This window comes from Urocampus carinirostris, chromosome 2 (genome assembly GCF_059441175.1).
Source record: "Urocampus carinirostris isolate Australia breed hairy pipefish chromosome 2, RoL_Ucar_1.0, whole genome shotgun sequence".
Classification (NCBI taxonomy): Eukaryota; Metazoa; Chordata; class Actinopteri; order Syngnathiformes; family Syngnathidae; genus Urocampus; species Urocampus carinirostris.
Genome location: NC_142350.1, coordinates 50,649,617 through 50,667,952, shown reverse-complemented (window position 1 = coordinate 50,667,952; position 18,336 = coordinate 50,649,617). Strand labels below are relative to the sequence as shown.

General features: G+C 37.9%; 1 protein-coding gene across 2 annotated transcripts; it reads left to right on the top strand.

The window, feature by feature from the left end:
- Positions 1 to 173: 173 nt before the first annotated feature.
- On the top strand, positions 174 to 17,901 carry vsig10l (V-set and immunoglobulin domain containing 10 like). 2 transcript variants are annotated; one of them, XM_088327012.1, is made up of 11 exons: positions 174 to 349; positions 3,471 to 3,800; positions 6,027 to 6,308; positions 6,404 to 6,670; positions 8,328 to 8,567; positions 9,543 to 9,812; positions 11,461 to 11,553; positions 15,416 to 15,634; positions 17,045 to 17,205; positions 17,424 to 17,507; positions 17,587 to 17,901. In XM_088327012.1, exons 1-11 carry the CDS (start codon positions 286 to 288, stop codon positions 17,659 to 17,661), a joined length of 2,085 nt encoding a protein of 694 aa, XP_088183138.1. In that variant the 5' UTR covers positions 174 to 285; the 3' UTR covers positions 17,662 to 17,901. The 2 variants fall into 2 exon arrangements, with proteins under 2 accessions (XP_088183138.1, XP_088183139.1); XM_088327013.1 differs by lacking the exon at positions 6,027 to 6,308.
- Positions 17,902 to 18,336: the final 435 nt, after the last annotated feature.

The window sequence follows — 18,336 nt, the reverse complement described above, 5'->3', positions numbered from 1 at the left end:
TTTGCTACAGCAATTGTTTACAGTACAAACATCTTTTTTGCTGACGTGATGAGTTGCCCACACTGTTGTATTGGATCCACCAGACAGGTACTTTTGGTATTGTGTTTTGTGATTGGTTGAGAGTCCACAGGAGGTGGGGCTTCAACGTGGCCACTGTCCCATGCTCAGGTGACGCCACTGTCTCTTCTCTCAAGGACATTCACGAATAACTGCTTAAGAGTTTTGAAAATGTTTTGTTAAAATCTTATTTATTTAGTCTCTGTTTTGAGTATTGTTTTGGTCAAAATGAAGGGTCACAAGAGATTAAGTGGTCAAGTCTTGCTGATCATAATGACTTTGGCTTTTCCCAGTAAGTACCCTTCTTATAGTCATCTTTTAAGAATGTGATTTTCAACCAGGCACTAGTGTGCCGGGAGACTTTGTCTAGTGTGCTGCAGGAAATTTCCCGATATTATTTATCCATAAAAAAATAATGCCTTTGTTCAGTATATTTCTTTTTATTCCAGTTGTCAGCCAAAAACCTTAAACATTCATCTACCCGGCAGCAGTTTCCTATTCTTTTACCCTTCATATATTAAATATGAGGTAGACAGGGAAATGTTATTAATAACCTCTTTTGTTTGATGAAGTTGTTCAAGATTGTACTCCAATAGAAATAATACAATTAAGAAGTGTAAAAATACTGCTTTTAATTGTACCCATTTGGATTGATAGTTTCTTCGTTTGGAAAAAAAAACAGAAAAAGTTAATGTAGTAAAAAAAAAAGGCATTGTACTGGCAGATCCTTTTGCTCATTTTAAGTATTATTTTTATACTATGTGGAAACAGAAAATATGTAGTAAAATCCCAAAATTACTGTAAAATTATTAACCAAAATAGATAACCTGTATTACCTCCAGATCCACGGTGAACAGAAACAAAGATAAAAATCTTACTACTGTATGTCAATTTAGGTGACATGATCATTTAAGCTTTAAAAATAAATAAATGGAATTAATATCTTAACATTTTCGACAGAGAGTCGAGATTTTTTTCGACTAAAAAAAGTGTGCCTCGGCTCAAAAAAGGTTGAGAAACACTGTTTAAGGCATCTATATGGATACAAAACATTTGACATTTATTTCCACTATTATTTTGGTCACTTTTTATTGACTAGGAAATATTTACAGATATTTTCTTAATGGAATATAATACATCACTCAGAACCAAATTTCAACACTGTCATGTGAAAAAAATGTAGCATTTTTTCTTTTTTCTTTTTTTTCTTTTTTGCATTTAATTTATATACAGGAGGCAGGATAGAACAAACCTCTCAGGGGCTGGACTAGTACATTAGAAAGGAAACAGAGATAGAAATAGAAGAAAGAGAGGCAGAGAAAAGTAGAGAGAGAGGGTGGGACAAAGAAAGAGATAGAGAGAGACAAGAGAGAGTGTTCAAAACAGAAGAAATGAAAAGAGAAATAGTAGAGAGGGGGAAAGAAAGAAAATGAAATCCGAAGAGAAATTGAAAGAGAAGAAGATGAAAGAGAGGAGAAAGCAAGAGAGAGAGAGAAAGAGAGAAAATTAAAAAAGGAAGAGAGCAAAAAGGTAAAAAGACACACAGAGAAAGAGACAGAGAGGAACAAAGAGAGTAAAAAAGAGTGAATGAAAGAGAGAGTAAGAGAAAAATGGCAGGAAGAGCGATACAGAGAGAGAGAAAAAGAAATACAAGTAGTACAGCATTTGTGAGAGGCACCTGGTTTTGGCAGCATCAAGTGGATATATTTCAACCTGCAACTCGTTTTTCTCTTGCGCTTCTGAGTGTTGTTTCGCGGGCCTTATCTGGCCTGCGGGCCGCCTGTTTGACACCCCTGCTTTCAGGTATGAATATGACTTGGGTTTTTTTTGTCTTTTATTTGTATTCTTTTAGTGTCTAGGTTTTGCTTGTAGATGTGTGTATGTAGTTGAACTACTTTGGATAATTTTTTATTGTATATATTTTTGTTTAATGGAATCCTCTCAAAATCTTTTTGTTCTCACGTGAAAAAACATATTTCGTTAATTTTCTGTTTTTATTTTAAAGGTTCAATTTTTGCATATACATTGTATGCGTTACGTATTTTCCCCAAAAATAAAGAAATATTTATATTAAAACAATCCTTAAACACAAAAAAGAAGAAATTGTGATATGAATAAGATGCTTACAGAAAAAAACGTTTTTTAATTCATATAAAATATTTTTTCACTCTATACTATGCTTTATTACTTAAATATTTAGCTAAAGCTACAGTTACAAAGAATATTAAAACCCCAAAAGGAGATCAGTTTTTTCATAAGACAGTGACAAATAGAATGTTTACAGAAAATGTTTTTTTTTTTCATTTATATTAAATATTTCTTACTCTACATTACCGTGCTTTATTATTAGTTAGCTACATTGACAAAGAATCTCAGTAAAATAAATGACCAAGAAAATGGAGAGTGGCTTTTTCACATGACAGTAATAAATGTAGTGCTTTCAGAAGACCCGTTTAATCATTCATTAAAGATATTTTGCAATGAATGGTGCTTTATTATTTATCCACAATTAGACAAAAGCTCTATTTGAAAGGTTTTCCTCACAAAATCCAAAGCGCAGGTGCGTGCAATAACAACCTTCATGAAGGCACTGCTTTTAAATATTGGATAACAAGTAAAAAAATCACATTCGAATCTTTAGAAACAGCTTCTTTTATTTATTAAGTACCTAGCAAAGTATTTTTTAAACTTGGAAGCACAGCTTCATTCTAAAATGAAACTTTGTGAGGATTGACAAATGTGCAGTAAAGTGACATGTGAATTAGAATGTCACGGACACGGGACATCAGGGTGTTGAAGACAGTAAAAACAGGTCGATAGCCGGGACAGGAGAGGGAAAACGTGGTCGGGATAAAAAACGTGTCGTAAGCCTAGGACAAGAGAGCAAAACGTGGTCGGGATCAAAAACAGGTAGGAACTGGGGACAAACGGGTAGATCAGGAACAGAGGGATGGAAAAACAGGTGCAAAAACGGGACAGGCCCGAGTCAGGGTCAAAATGCTTGCCTTGTAACAACAGAGGTTCGCAGACGGACTGACAACCGGAGAGTGACAGAACTGGGCTTAAAAAGGGACAGGGAACGAATCAGATAGTCCGCAGCGGCTGGCGCCAAATGAGCGGGCACAGGTGATCCAAATCGGTAATCATGACAGAATTGATTTTTGTGAAAATGTACACACTTGTACTATTGGCTTCTGCGAGTGTCTTTAGTTAGCTTTCATGTCACTACACCCCAAATAAGTTCCCCAAACAAATGATAAACATGTGCTTTCAAAAGTTGTATTTTTGTGGGATCTCTAACGCCCTGGTGGCTACAAATGGTACTGCAGCTCCTGACCACTCTGGGCAGCTGAATACAATCTATTTTGCTTGTTTACTTAATTCCATTTAACCAGTTTTCCCCCCAACTTCAGTTGCTAACGGGCAGTTGCTTGTATCCGCCCCGGGCGCGTCCCACGTGGACACCCTGATGGGCGCCAATGTCACCCTGGCCGTTTCCTTCACCGGGGCCCCGGACCCGGCCGTCACTTGGTTTAAGGGCCGCCTGCCCATTATCACCTGGACACTGGGCTCAGAGACCCCTCCGGACGTGGCTGAAGAATACAGGGAGGTGCTGAGGCTCCAACCCAATGGATCTCTCAGCTTCTTTCACGTGCAGCTAAGCCACAGCGGAGAATACCAAGTAGAGATGACCAAGTCTGGACTCGGCACGGACTCGCTCAATTTCACTTTGAGGGTTTTTGGTGAGTGGCAGAAACTTGCGGTTTTACACTATTTATGTTTTTAAAATGATAACATTTCAATTTAATTTTGGTCTTGGATATTTTTAATTCTAAAAAATATGGTTGACTTGTATTTTACAAATAATTGTATTTTTTCTGTATCAACTTTATTTCGGGAAAAATACTTTTAAATATTATTTTCAGTTGTTTTTTTTTTACGTAACCTTTTTTTTCTTTAATAATAAATCAGTGAAAAGTTTTTTTCCATATTATGTTTACAATATGAACATTCCATAAAGACAAAAAAGTAAAAAAAAGTTGAAGTTGTATTTTAACACAATGTCAACACAAACAGAAAACAGTATCAAATTAAGATTTTTTTCTCCAAATGACAGCAACACTATATTTTTAAAATACATTATTCTCAAAAGAAAATTTGTTTTAATTTATGTCTGTTAAAAATAAAATTTAATCTTGGAATCGTATTTTTCGCTTAAAATTTAGCACAATGCTACAACTTTGCATCAGTTCAGGGTTCAAAATGAGAATTATTTTCTTTTAAAAATTCCTTATTCTTATAATTTTAAAAAAATGTTTTTGATACTCTATTCTTGTTTGCCTTAATTGGATAATGAAAAAATATAATGAATGATAGTTTTTTTCCCAACAAAAGAAATTATCTCTCTTCCCGCATTAAGAGCCCAGTGTGAAATACTGTACATAGTGAGCCGTATTGGTCTAAAAATACATTCTATCTATCAACCCTAGTCATATCCCTTGAGAGGGGTGACCAACATCAAGACAAACACATAGAAAATCAAAGAAAATAAAAAAAGGGAAAAAGTAGCAAAAAACACGCACAACATTTTTTGAGCCATGGCCAACCCAAATGTCCAAACACCCAAACAAGTTAAGCACCTCGGCACCCAAGTTGGTCATGCTTTCGTCCCTCCAGATGAAAGGGGACACAAAGAAAGCGGCCATGTCACTCGGGTCAGGGTGACACAACACACTCTTCGAATCAACAGTAGGGCCCGACAGCTTTCACTGGTTTACCCCTGCCGTATCATACAAGTGCCCTGCCCATCCCTTAGAACACGTCTAAACATCCCACTATCCTTTTACAACACCTCTCCACTCATTCCTATCATCAACAAAAGCTCTAGCTTCCACTAGATTTAGACGTCTTTCCTGCAGTGCACTCATAACACCATCCAGCCACGTCAATCGCGGCCTTCCTCTTGGTCTCCTCCCATTTACTTCAGCTGTGTAGATCCTCTTCAACATTGGCTCTTCATCCATCCTCTCCCTGTGTCCAAACCAACCGAGTACTCTCTTATCCACACGCTTGCTCAGTTCCACGACTACTCCAGTTCCGTCACTCACAATTTCATTTATCAGTCTATCCAATCTTGTTACTCCTAACATACTCCTCAAACACTTCATCTCGAAAACATTTCATTTCCTTCTCAAATCTGCGTTCAGGCTCCAAGTCTCTGCACCATACAACACAGTCGGCACAATCACACTCTCATACAGTCCCCATTTAACATCCAAACTCTTGTTGCTCAACACTCTCCTCAGAGCACCCAAAACCTTGCTACCTTGATTCACTGTGTGCAATACCTCGTACTCCATTCCACCAAAAATACATACATTTAAATCAAACACTATTAATTCTAATAATTCTAATAGCTTGTTCTCGTGGTAATTATTACACACTGTAACTTAAGACAATGGTGACAGCTACTGTTACATGTATCTAAGTTAAGGAGTTCGCAATAATATTCAATGTTTACAAATAATTTGTTTTCTCAGTTTTCTTTATATTTGACATCAACCCCATCCACACTAAAAACAAACTGTGAAAATTCATTATATATAAAATAAAAATCTTTTTTTTTTACATGTTTATTCTTTTATTCCGCCAAACCACTAAATAGTATTGTATTTTTTTTTTTCATTCATCATCAACCGTTTTTGAACAAAAAATACACTGCGGCAAATCAAATGTCTGCTTAAAATATTATTTCAAATGTGGTAAGGAAGCAAGAATATCTGCCAGTGAAAGTATTTTTTTCAGGCTTCCATAGTGTGTCTTCTTTGAATGCGCATGCTCCAGTTCTGTTCTAAGCTACATCGACCCCTAGCGGTGGATTATTACACACGGTCACTTTAAAGAAATGATGCTACTACTGTTACTGTCTATTTCTGCATTTATCTGAGTTGATGTTTCTTTTTCCTCAGAACTCTTTGAGAACTTAACTCTGAGCGCCTCGCCCGACTTAATAGAGGAAGGCATGGAGCAATTCTTTCTGGAATACAACGTGATGCGAGGCGTGGTAGAGCAGCAGTTATGGTTTTTCAACCACAGCCGCATAGTAGAAGAAGCAGACGGGTCCCGTTATTCAATCGGGCCCAAAACCTTGATAATTCGGGAACCTCAGCGAAATGACACGGGGCAGTACACGGTGTCACTAAGCAACCCCTTCAGCAGCATCACAGTTCATTTGAACGTCACCGTTTTGTGTATGCTTATTTTCCCTGAAATTGTTTGGAATTTAAAATGATTTCAGTCTGATTGACAGATAAACAAAGTTTCTTCTCTATGTAATCAATTCTAGACGGTCCAGATGAGCCCACGATACAAATGAAGCCCGTTCGGGACTTTTACGTCTCAGGAGATTCGCTTACGATGTCCTGCAGGGCAGAAGGCTCACCACTGCCCCTGGTGGAGTGGATGTTTGGTGGAAGGAGACAGTCTGATAGCAACACGGGGGTTCTAAATCTCACCAGAGTGCAGACTAGCCAAAATGGTCTTTATACTTGTCTTCTACGCAACCAAAAGACGGGAGCGCAGCGACAGCAGTCGGTCTCCCTGAATGTTTATGGTATGTTGAATTATCATTCTTTTGACATTCATTTGATTAAATTCCCTAATTTAAATATTTAAAAACCCTGATTTTTAAAAAATCGAATATTTTTACATTGTAGCTTGAGCTAGGAAAATAAATCTAAATCATTTTTGGAAAATAGCATCCGTCCATCCATCCATTATCTGCACCGCTTATCCTCAGTAGGGTCGCGCGGTGGAAAATAGCAATTATATTTAGATTGAGCAAAATAAAACCTGGGAAAAATTGCTAATTTTACCTAAGCCAAAAAAGAAATGTAAAAGTAGAGTAGAAAACTGTATACAGTTTTGGGGGAAAAAAGATGTTGATGTCAACCTCTTGCAAAAAACACAGTACAGTAACATGTAAAATAATTAAACATTTTAAAATATTTTTAACATGATTTTCACTCTTTCGGTCCATAAAAAACTAATTAGTATTGTAGAAATATTATTCTAGCAAGACATGATGAAAATAAAATAAAAGGAGCAAGATTACTGTATCTGCCAATGTTCCTTTCGATAATATTCAATGTTTTCAAATAGTATGAGTTGCTAAGATTGTTTTTTTTTCAGTGTTAAATACAATCTAAAAATACTACGTATACATTTTGTCTATATCATTTATATCATTTTTTCAAATTTTATTATTTTACTCTTAAAAAATAACAAAATACTGTTTAGATCTTTATTTATATATCTCTCTATATATTTTTTTTTTTTCCAAAATTCTTAAAAATATAGTACAATGAGCAAAATTATCTGCCGGTGAGTAACATGTAGTGGCAGCACGGCGGAGCAGTCGTTAGCGCATGTGCGGCACAGTTCTGAGGTCATGAGATAGAACCTCCTGTGTGGAGTTTGCATGTTCTCCCCGTGCTTGCATGGGTTTCCTCTGGGCACCCCAGTTTCCTCCCATATCCCAAAAGCATGCATGTTAGGTTAATTGGCCGGTCCAAATTGTCTCTAGGTGTGAATGAGCGAGTGAATTGTCTGTCCCTGTGTGCCCTGCAACTGCCTGGCAAATAGTTCAGGGTGTCCCCAGCCCACTGCCAAAAGAAAGCTGGGATGGGCTCCCCGCGACCCTACTGAGGATAAGCGGTGCGGATAATGGATGGATGAATATCATGTATCTTAAAATTAGTTATTTTTATTTAAAAAAAAATATTCAATGTTTTCAAATCATTTTTGTTGATCTAATTGTTTTCATTCAACGTCAACCTAAATAAAGCAACCGTGAGATATGATTAATAATAAAATAATTACATAAACATATTTTTAATATCATTTTAATGAAAAAAAAGAAAATATATAGTATTGTTAAAAATATAAGACTAATAAATGTCAATAATATAGTAAAAGGATAAAAGAAATTATATTTTCAAATAATTTGTGTTTATCTTGTTTTTTTATTTTCAGTTCCTTTCAAAAACAACATTCAGCTTTGCGCATTTTTTTTACTTGTGAATTTTTAATGCCTCAAAATACTCTTTGTAGAGACCGTTGACGCTTTTTATTATTATAATCATTGTTTATAATTTACTAGATTTTGCGAATAAAATTGTATACAATTACACCGTCTTTGAGGGGAAAGCCTTTGCTTTAAATTAAGGACATAGTTCACAAGTTTGACACTTTTCTTAAACTGGGTGTAGAGAAACCAGCAGGAAGTCTGCAGTGTTCCGTGCAGTCCGAGGACAACCAAAGCTTGCGGTATGACTGCCATTGGGCGGGCGGAACGCCACCAGCAAGGGTTTCCTTCTTGGATTTTGGTAACAACAGCAGCCTGGAAAATGTCACCCTCATCTTAAACGCCTCAAACCAGCTGGACGGGAGAACTGTCACTTGCCAGGCGCAACATCCTGTCGAAAACGGCAAATGTAACATGACGGCCGGTACGTAACACATACAAAACAACAAATATAGGTGTGATAAATTTGGTATATGTCTAACTCATTGAGCGCCATTGAAGGTTATAAACGTCACATACTTTGTGTGTTGGTGTTGATCTTGAGTGAGATATTATAGCACATTTTTATTGAAAATAAATACATTTCATTATATCATGTTTAATTTTGTGATTGTTGTCCAACTTAAAGCTCCAGTCTGTAATATTTGACCACTAGGCAGCACTGTTGTCTAATGCAAATAAAAGCTAGAGCAAGATGCCAGACAAACATGGCGGCGACTACTAGGTGGCATTTCTCTATATAAAAGAAATACATATTTTGTGACCTATAATTTTTTTAGAGAAAATAACAGTGGCATTATTGTTCACATATTTTTGCCTAGTATTAAAGATAAATTAGTATCTCAGGGGGCAGAGCATTCCACAGCACTGGGGCCCGAATGTAGAACGCTCTCGAACCTGCGGATCTCTTCTTGGCTCTTGGGATCACTAGTAGACCAGCATTTTCAGAGCGAAGGCTCCGGACCGGAACACTGGGCGAAATTAAATCTGAAAGATATGAGGGAGCAAGTCCATGCAGGATTTTGTATACTACCAACAGAACCTTAAAATCACATCTTAAGCTAACAGGGAGCCAATGCAGGTTAGCTAAAATCGGGGTAATGTGATCAAACTTTCTTTGAAATCTGGTTTCACCACAAAAACAAATTGATTAATCCACAAATGATTACTACATTGAGTAGCATTTTAATGTTTTTTACCGGTCTATAAGGCCCACTTGGTTATCAGGTGCACCGGATTATAAGGGGCACTTTTCTAACACATTGTAGTTTTTTCGGTGCGCCTTATAGTAAAAAAAAGTACTGTACATATGGAGAGAAATATTCAAGCAAAATACAACATAGCAATAAAATGTTTTTGTAACTACCACCGTCAAAAATCAAACATCTCTCGTTTCCAGAGAGTCCGCAGAACTTTCTCCCGACAGTCAGCACAGACGTGGACTCCGAGGGCAAAATAGTGGTAAGCATCAAATGCCTGACCCGGGCAATCCCCCCCGCCACCGTATCCTGGTTTCGTGGTGGTGAGCCGGTTACAGACGGTGAACTCCTCAGCGACGATGGCACAAGCCTCCACATCCGACATCGGAACGTCAGCTTTCTCCTTCAAAACTACACTTGCAGCTTGAGAAACCCACTTGGGGGGCGGAGCAAGAATGTCCGTTTGCAAGGTAGGCCACAAACATACTTAATTACATATTTATTACAAGTTAACCCACGTGGCATGCGAATACATATCATATACAGTTGATTTTCATGAATTTTGTATTTTTAATCAAAGAGAGCATTGAAAAGTTAACACTTGGGAGCTCAAATTTCCCCCGGATTGTGAAAATGGCAGTGTGCTGTGATTTGTATGATATTGCATTTGGGAGCCAACCACGTACTACACGCAACGCATGCAATGTACATTATTTGGATGTACGGATGTATTATGTGCGGTCCCTTCTCAAGGTTTCTTCATTTACCTCATGTTGAGGTTTTGAGTTTTTCCTTGCCCTCGTGTAGGTTTTAGATCAGGGGATTGTGTAGTAATAGTCTGTGGTTTGCAATAATCTGTGGTCTGTGCAGCCCTTTGAGATGCCTTGTGATTAAGGGCTATACGATTAAACATGACTTGACTTGGATGTATAGACATACATTATAATTCTTAATCTTTAACAGAACATAAATCTGGTGTATTTCAATGAATTTCTCAGGATTTTGGTATTTTTCTCTTTTCAGTGCTGAGAAGTCAATTGTAAGCAAAGTAAAATATTTGTTAAGTGTTCATACAACCACTTCAGCGGGTAATGCCAAAGTTTTTTTGCCGAAACCACGTACTGCAGGATTGGAATCCTGACTGCTACTCCATGAAGCTTGACAGTGATTGTTGATATTGCAAACATATGTATGGACATTTTGAGTGGTTGGAAGTAAAAAAATATTAATAAATGACCGAGTTATCGCACTTCAAGTTCACATCTTAAAAATGTACACTTTTATGCATTGTGGGAAGTGTTTGGAGAAACTGCTATTGTAAAAAAAAATTGGCATGTATTAAAATAAATTCTCACCCTTTTTGGAGGAGAATGTCTTCAGATGAAGAGCTTGTTGTTATTGCTTGGTGGGGGAACGTCTTGTAAAGAGTGCATTGACGACCCAGCAATATGGAGTGGAAGACCAGAGTATCTATAGCAGAGGATGATGACTGGGAACTCCTTGACCGGGCAGTGGATCGAGAGGGAGAGACTGGAAAATAGGATATGGCGGGCATCTCTTGGAGAAGGAAGGAACTGCAGGCGCTGAACCTTGACAGTTTCATGAGAGGCCTAGCACATATTACAGCATAGACCTATGCCGGACGCATCCCTGTATGCCAGAATGGCTGTCTCATGTGCTGCGGTATACGGAAAAGCATATTTTTTAAGTTTAAGTTTTTGTTCCACAACCCATTTATTTATTAAACCATATAAATTTTTAACTATTCAATTACTGATAAAATAAAGTAAAAAAAATAACAATTCCAACCGTTTTCATGATAAAATAGCATTCTTTCTCCTTCATTTAAAATAATAATTTATTATTGTGTTCTAATTACTCTCCACAGTTTTCCTAAAAATACTTCGAATTCTAACCTGCCAATCATCTCTTATTGAAAGCATGTCCTAACCACAAGGCATCTATTGTCTGAAATTTAAAAAAAAAAAATCCCAGTTCCCAAATCCAACAAAGAGTCCTCAGATAGAGCTACAATACCCGCACTTGTGCAAGTTCCTTTGAAACAAAGCGCTTGACTGTTATACACTGACTCGGCCCCCTTATTCCCGATCTCTCCAGAGCCGTCCATCTCCGATTTCGGCTTGTTCCCCAACAATATCGGAACCGTTGTCACCTTGACCTGGGAGGTCCCGCCCACTTCGATCGTCACAGGTAAGGAAAGTAAAATAACCTGTGGAGGTTTGACATCTTTAACCATCAATGGCATTGCATGTGGTGAGGATATTGTCTTACGATACAAAATACAATATTTTGTGTCAGAAGTGTCGTGTTTTGTGGGAAACGAGTTCGAAGATCCAGCTCAACGATTACTTAGGGAGGTTCAATCACATTTCTTTTAACACATCTTCCGATACAAGTACTCGAATATTCATTACTCACCAAAAACGATACCAAGTGTTGATATCATGAGTACATTAATTGACTTAATTGTGATGTCCTTGCATTTTTACAATAATTATCAGGCCGATACTTATGTGACCGTATGCATCAGTTATAGGCAGTGTTCTCTCTAAGCTGCGCGCGTTGCGCAATTGCGCACTGCTCGCACATTCTCAGCACACAAGAAAATCTAGCCAGCGCACAAAAATGAGGGCTCAAAATGACTAATTAAGAAGCGACTTAAGTCAAAGTTACAGTGCATGAAGGTAAAAATACACGGGTTCCCCTGACGTTGTGTCCTAAATGCGGTATTTTGAAGTCGAGTCGAAGTAGAACGAAACAAATACTCATTTGTGGTTAGTTGGTTGGATTACTTATCAACACAGTTCTTAGGGGCACCATTTCCTGTGGTGTGTCTTGGGCATGTACAGCCTGGTGGCGCCCATCCCTCTCCAGGCCAATATACTCATATAAGTACGCAGATATTCAATACCCAAACCGATACCAGGTGTCGATACCATCAGAGCATTCATGAACTTAATTGTACTTTGCTTATATTTTTATTAGGGATGTACAAAAATTCGGGGCCAACAGTTATTATATTATATTAACGATTACGGCAAATTATCGTTACTGTTATCAACCCAATCTTTTAACACATACACCAAAATAAGTAATTAAATCTATAATGCTCTCTAAAACCGATACTATTAAAACATTAGTTAACTTAATTGTATTTTTATCAGGGATATATAATTATTATCAGGCCGATAGTTATCTGACTGATGACTGATCAGCCTAATCTTTTAACAGAAATATTGGTATTATTACTCAAATCTTCAATACTTACAAAAAAAGAAGATCAAGTGTCAATACCATCAGTACATCTAGATAGATAGATAGATAGATACCCAATATAACGTGTTGATATTGAGTATTTAAATAGTGCTACATAAAATACACACTGTAATAAAAAGAGGGTAATATGCAAATGTGGGAGTGGGGTTTAATGTAGGCTTTTATTCCCCCGGGTGGAGTTAAAGAGCCTCAAGGCATGAGGAAGAAGTGATCTCCTCAGTCTGTCTGTGGAACAAGACTGTGACAGCAGTCTGTCGCTGAGGCTGCTCTTCCGTTTGGATATGATGCTATGTAGTGGATGTTATGAATTGAGTTGAATTGAATTGAATCTATAAGCATAATTGTAATTTCCTCGAATTTTCATTAGAGACACAGTGGAACCTCGGTTTTCGAACGCCTCTCAGTTCGAACAAATCGGAGTTCGAACCAAAATTTCGAGAAATTCTTGCTGCGTGAGTGCGTACGCTAGGGTGCGATGCTGAGCGGCGTACGGACGTGCTTCGTTTTGCTTTCGCTTTTAATATAGGTGTACGAAGTGTTTTAGCCCCTAATTATGCCTCCGAAGAAAGTCAGTGCAAGCAGCAAAGTTGCTACAGGTGAAAAAAGAAAAGTAGTGCATACAACTATTGCATTTAAGAAAGAAATAATAGCAAAATATGAAGGAGGTGTGCGAGTGTCTGATCCTCTCCCCACCGTCTACCTGCGCCTTCTGCTGACCACCACAAAGGTAAGAAATCCTATGCATAATTATTTTCTTTATCCTTTTTTTTTTTTTTTTTTTTTTTTTTTTTTACACGTTCATGTTAGCGTAATCTTTCGTACGGAAGATTACGATAACGCGAAAGTACGATTAGCCTGGGTTAGCTTTATGTTTCTGTTAAACATTTAAGGTGAACATTCAGGGTGTTGGAACGGAGCCCAACATTCAGGGTGTTGGAACGTAGCCCCCTTTCCAATGAACCGCTCACCACTTGTTGTGGAGACCCGGGTGCTAAATGACTTGTAAACGACCTGATTTTTTTATTTTTACACGTTCATGTTAGCGTAATCTTTCGTACGGAAGATTACGATAACAAAAACGTACGATTAGCCTGGGTTAGGTTTATGTTTCCGTAAAACATTCAAGGTAAACATTCAGGGTGTTGGAACGGATGAAAACTATTTACATTATTTTTAATGGGAAAAATTAAAATCGGTTTTCGAACAGGGTTCTGGAACGGATTATGGTCGAGAACCGAGGTTCCACTGTACATGGTAATTATCCGATCGATAACTATCGTCATAGTTATCGCCCGGATCGCTTAACACATACCAATACAAGTTCTCAAATTTTCAGTTCTGACCAAAACGATGCCACGTGTCGTTATTATTAGAACATTCATGACCATGATAGTACTTTCCTTGGATTTTTATTAGGGTTTCATGATTGTTATCTCGCCAATGGTTATCTTACAGATAACGGCAAATTATCTTTTCCTGATGTAAGTACTTAACTATTTAATACCATAAGAACATTTATGAACCTAATTTCAACTTACTTGTACTCAAATCTTCAATATTCACCAAAACCCATACCAAGTGAGGATAAAACATCCATAAACTTAATTGGAATTTTCTCGTACTTTTGTTAAGGATGCATGACTGAGAACGGCAAATAATCGTCAGGTATTGCCTGATTTTTTTAACACATTTACCTGTATAAGTACTTAGCTCTTCAATACTCCCTAAAACTGATACCAAACGTCGATACCATTAGTACATTCCTGAACTTAATTGTAATTTCCCTGTATTATCAATAGGGGTTTACAGTATTCATCATGCCAACCGATAAGGGCCAATTATCGTCAGTTATTGGCCTGTTTTAACACATATACTCAAATCTTCCGTACATACCAAATCCGATAGCAAGTGTCGATAACCATTAGTACGTTTATGAATTTTACAATGTTTTCATTTTATTTCCATTAGTGATGGACAATAATCATTGGGCCAAAAACAGCAAATTTTTGTCTCAGGCATTGACCCACTCTGTTAACACAAATACTGATATAAGTACTCAAATCTTCAGTACTCACCAAAACTGATATTAAATGTCCACACCATCAGAACATGTCGTGTCCAGCATGGTCGTCGTGGCGACCGGCTGGCCCCGACCCCTGGGCACCGGCTGTAGTAGATCAGCTAATTTGCGTGTGTGCTTCTTAAGGGTGGGTTGTGGGTATTGCGGGTGCTGGTTCATTGCATTTTCCGTTCTGTTTTGCTCGGTCCTGTTTTGTTTGAGTCGGAGGAAACCAGTACTTGCCCGTTCTGAGTGTAAGCCTGTTTTTGTTTTGTTTTGTCCGTGAATGTTGGACGACTTTTATTTTGCTAAATAAAAGTACTGATCGTCAACGCAAATGAGTTCTCCCTTCCTGCCTCCATTCTGGTTCGGTCCCCTCCTGACAGAACATTTATTAACTTTATTGTAATTTCCTTTTCATTTCATTAGGGATGCATGATAATTATAGAGCAGATGACAGCAAATTATCATCATAGTAAGGCCCAAAAACTTAATGACCACTTAGCTTCCACAACTGAGCCGTGCTTGTGATGGTTGCTTAGTCCCGTGATTAAGGTGTCTTCTACTTTTTTGTACTGTTTCCTTCTCTAGCCACTCATGCAATGCAGAGGAAATATTTTTTTTAAACACAATATTATCAAAATCGTGTTTTAAAAATAATATCATTTTAAAACTGAAGGAAAATGTTTTTTGTTTTTTGTTTTTTTTTAAAAAAAGGTTTCGACATCCAGATGAGCGGACCAAACCTGGTGACCACCGAAATCAGTCCGTTGAAAGACCGTTTAAAGGCATTCCGCACCATCCTGACTAAGCCCGGAACGGCTCGAAGTGCCGACGTCCTACACCTGGATCCTAAGTCCAAGTATCGTTTCCGACTTATTCCCAGAGCTCTGATGACCGAGGGACTGCCGACCAAAGCCCATCGGATTGGCCCAGGTATGATTTTTTTCATGTCATGATCTCAAAAATTTGTTTTTGGAGGGTAGAGTTTGAATAACTGTAATCCCTTGTAATGGAGATCAGAATCGCCCCAATATGTGAAAATCCGTGAAGAAGTCCTCCCTCCTATTATTAACATGCACTCTGCTGGCCCTGGCTCGCACCGATAGTCGACCGGGGATAATGGATTGCGGTCGCACGGATGCTGTTCATTTTAGGCGAAAACAACAGAAAAAAGAGCTGCCACGTACGACACAAATTCCCTCTCTCGGCCCCCACTCTCAACAATAGTTGACTGGAGATAAGGGATAGCGGCTTAAACAGTGCAGTTCACTTTAAGTGGGCCACAATGGTGCACTTTAGCAGCCCAAACTAAAAACAAAATGTGATATGCCCGCCCCTTCTCTCAGCAATAGTTCATCGGGGATAATGTGTTTGAGAATAATGGATCACGGCCAAAACGAAGCAGTTCTTCTTAGGCAGTTCCTAAAGGTATGCTTTGGCCTTAACCGAAAAAAGATGCGCTCTGCTGGCGCCTTCCCTCAGCAATAGTTGATCGAGGATAGTGGATCGCATTTAAAACAGTGCGGTTTATTTTAGGCTGGCCATGATGTCACACTTGAACTGAAAATACACGGCACGCATCAGTTCCCCAAACTGAAAAAAATGCCATCTGCCAGCCCTTGCTCTCGCAATAGTCAACCGGGGATAATGGTTGGCAGCCACAATTGTGCATTAACTGTATATGGTCTGCGTTTACATAGCAACTTTCAAGTCAAGGAAGACCTCCCAAAGCGCTTTACAATGTGCTTCACACTTCCCTTTTTACTCATACCGGTAGCGGCGTCAGCCATGCAAGGCGACTACCTGCTTATCGGGGACATTACGGATTCAGTGGCTTGCCCAAGGACACTTCAACATATAACACAGAGGAGCCGGTAATCGAACCTGCGAATTCTTGATTCCAAGAAGAGCGCAGCAATACCGGATTGGGGATAATGGATCGTAGCCGAATGAGTGCAGTTTATTTTAAACAGATAAAGAGTAACTTCAAACAAAGAGCTACCAGGCCTGACAAAAGTGTGCTCTGCTGGTCTCCGGTAGCAAAAGTATGCTAATGGGAATAGTGGGTTTCTAATGCAAGAGTGCAGTTAATTTTTTGGTGGACAGAACAGCAAAAAAGGAACCAAGACAAAAATTTGATATGCCGTTCCCCCCTACGTAGGAAAACGCAATCAGGGATAATGGAGTGCTGAATATGAGGCAGCGAATTACAGAGCGCTTAGTAGAAAGGGATTACAGTATTAGGTCTATTAAAAATGCATTGATATATAATTTCATTTTTAGCCAAGTAGTACCGCTTCACTTTTGTATTTTTTTGTTTGAATCTTTTTGTGTGTTTACAAGGCGATGGTCTTAGCGGCCCGGCCATTGCGGGCATCGCCGCCGGAATCCCGTGCAGCCTCCTCTTCCTGCTTCTCATATGCGGCCTCGTTTATCTCGGCATCTACTGCAGCCGTGCTGATAGACGGGAAGCCAGATATCCAGTGTCCAGAACCCCGGAAAAGGTTTTTTGTTGTTTATTTCTACCTCTAGCCAACCCTCGTTGGCTTTAGAATTTAGCTCAGGACTACAACGTCATTCTCTTTTGTTATATGCTTTGTTTGACAGTAAACGTAAGCTACAATAAACTTTAGCAATAATACACAAAATATATATATATATATTTCTATTTATTTTATTTTTTGTTGCTGTGTTATTTTAATTTATTTTTTTTTACTGTTAGATAACGACAACCCAGATGCCAACGCCCCACACCGTGTTGCCTGGCATTGCTAAATCTCCCCCCGACTACAACAGACTACATCAGGTGCGCCTTCCAATCGTCTTTGTCACATTAAATATAATAAAATCGCGAATCAGTGATACTTATTCTTATTGGTTCGCAGACGCCATCTTGCCTTTCCGTGGCCATGCCCTCTTTCGTCCCGCCGCCGCCCGTCAGAGTTGCGACAACAGTCTGAGCTTATTTTGTACAGTAGGCGTTATTTTTCTTTTTTATAATGTATGTATATAATTCAGTATTTAGTTGAAATATACTGTGTCCACTGTTTGTATTCAGTTTTTTTTCATTCCCTGTCAATTTTCACTCTATGGAGGAGTAAATGATTAAATGTTTCTCTCTCAAGATAATTTTTTTTTTTTCAATATTTAAACATTTTCGGTCCATGAATTGGAGTAAATGAATACATGTTTTTTTTCAAGATTATATTTTTTGTATTATTTCAGAGCATTATGCATCTACATTGATCTTCATGTTCTTGGATTTTTATTTATTTTTTCTTTTTTTTATAGATTAATTGGGTCTTTTACACTTTCACATCGAAATCATCTTTTTTGTGTCATTCAGTTTTTTTTAATGTTCTTTTTTTTAAATATGACTCTGTCTTTTACATAATTGTATTGGTTCATTATTTGTTGACCTATTTTTTAATACATTTGTATTCATTTATTGTAAATATTTATTTAGTCATTCATTTTAATTTCCATTTTTTAAACACGCCACACTCATTTTGTTTGCTATTATAACTATTAACCATCCATCCTTAAAATACACAATTTTAAAATCAAAACTATAAAATATTCTGCTGCTGTTTACCAACTTAATTTGTTATTAATATTGTTTGAATTTTACATTT

What these genes read in the sequence shown, in the direction of transcription:
- vsig10l (XM_088327012.1), top strand. Translation starts at nt 286, where the DNA reads ATGAAGGGTCACAAGAGATTAAGTGGTCAAGTCTTGCTGATCATAATG. An exon ending in CAAGAATGTCCGTTTGCAAG is followed by an intron (nt 9,813 to 11,460) that starts GTAGGCCACAAA and finishes CGATCTCTCCAG; the next exon opens with AGCCGTCCATCTCCGATTTC. An exon ending in AGCCCATCGGATTGGCCCAG is followed by an intron (nt 15,635 to 17,044) that starts GTATGATTTTTT and finishes TGTGTTTACAAG; the next exon opens with GCGATGGTCTTAGCGGCCCG.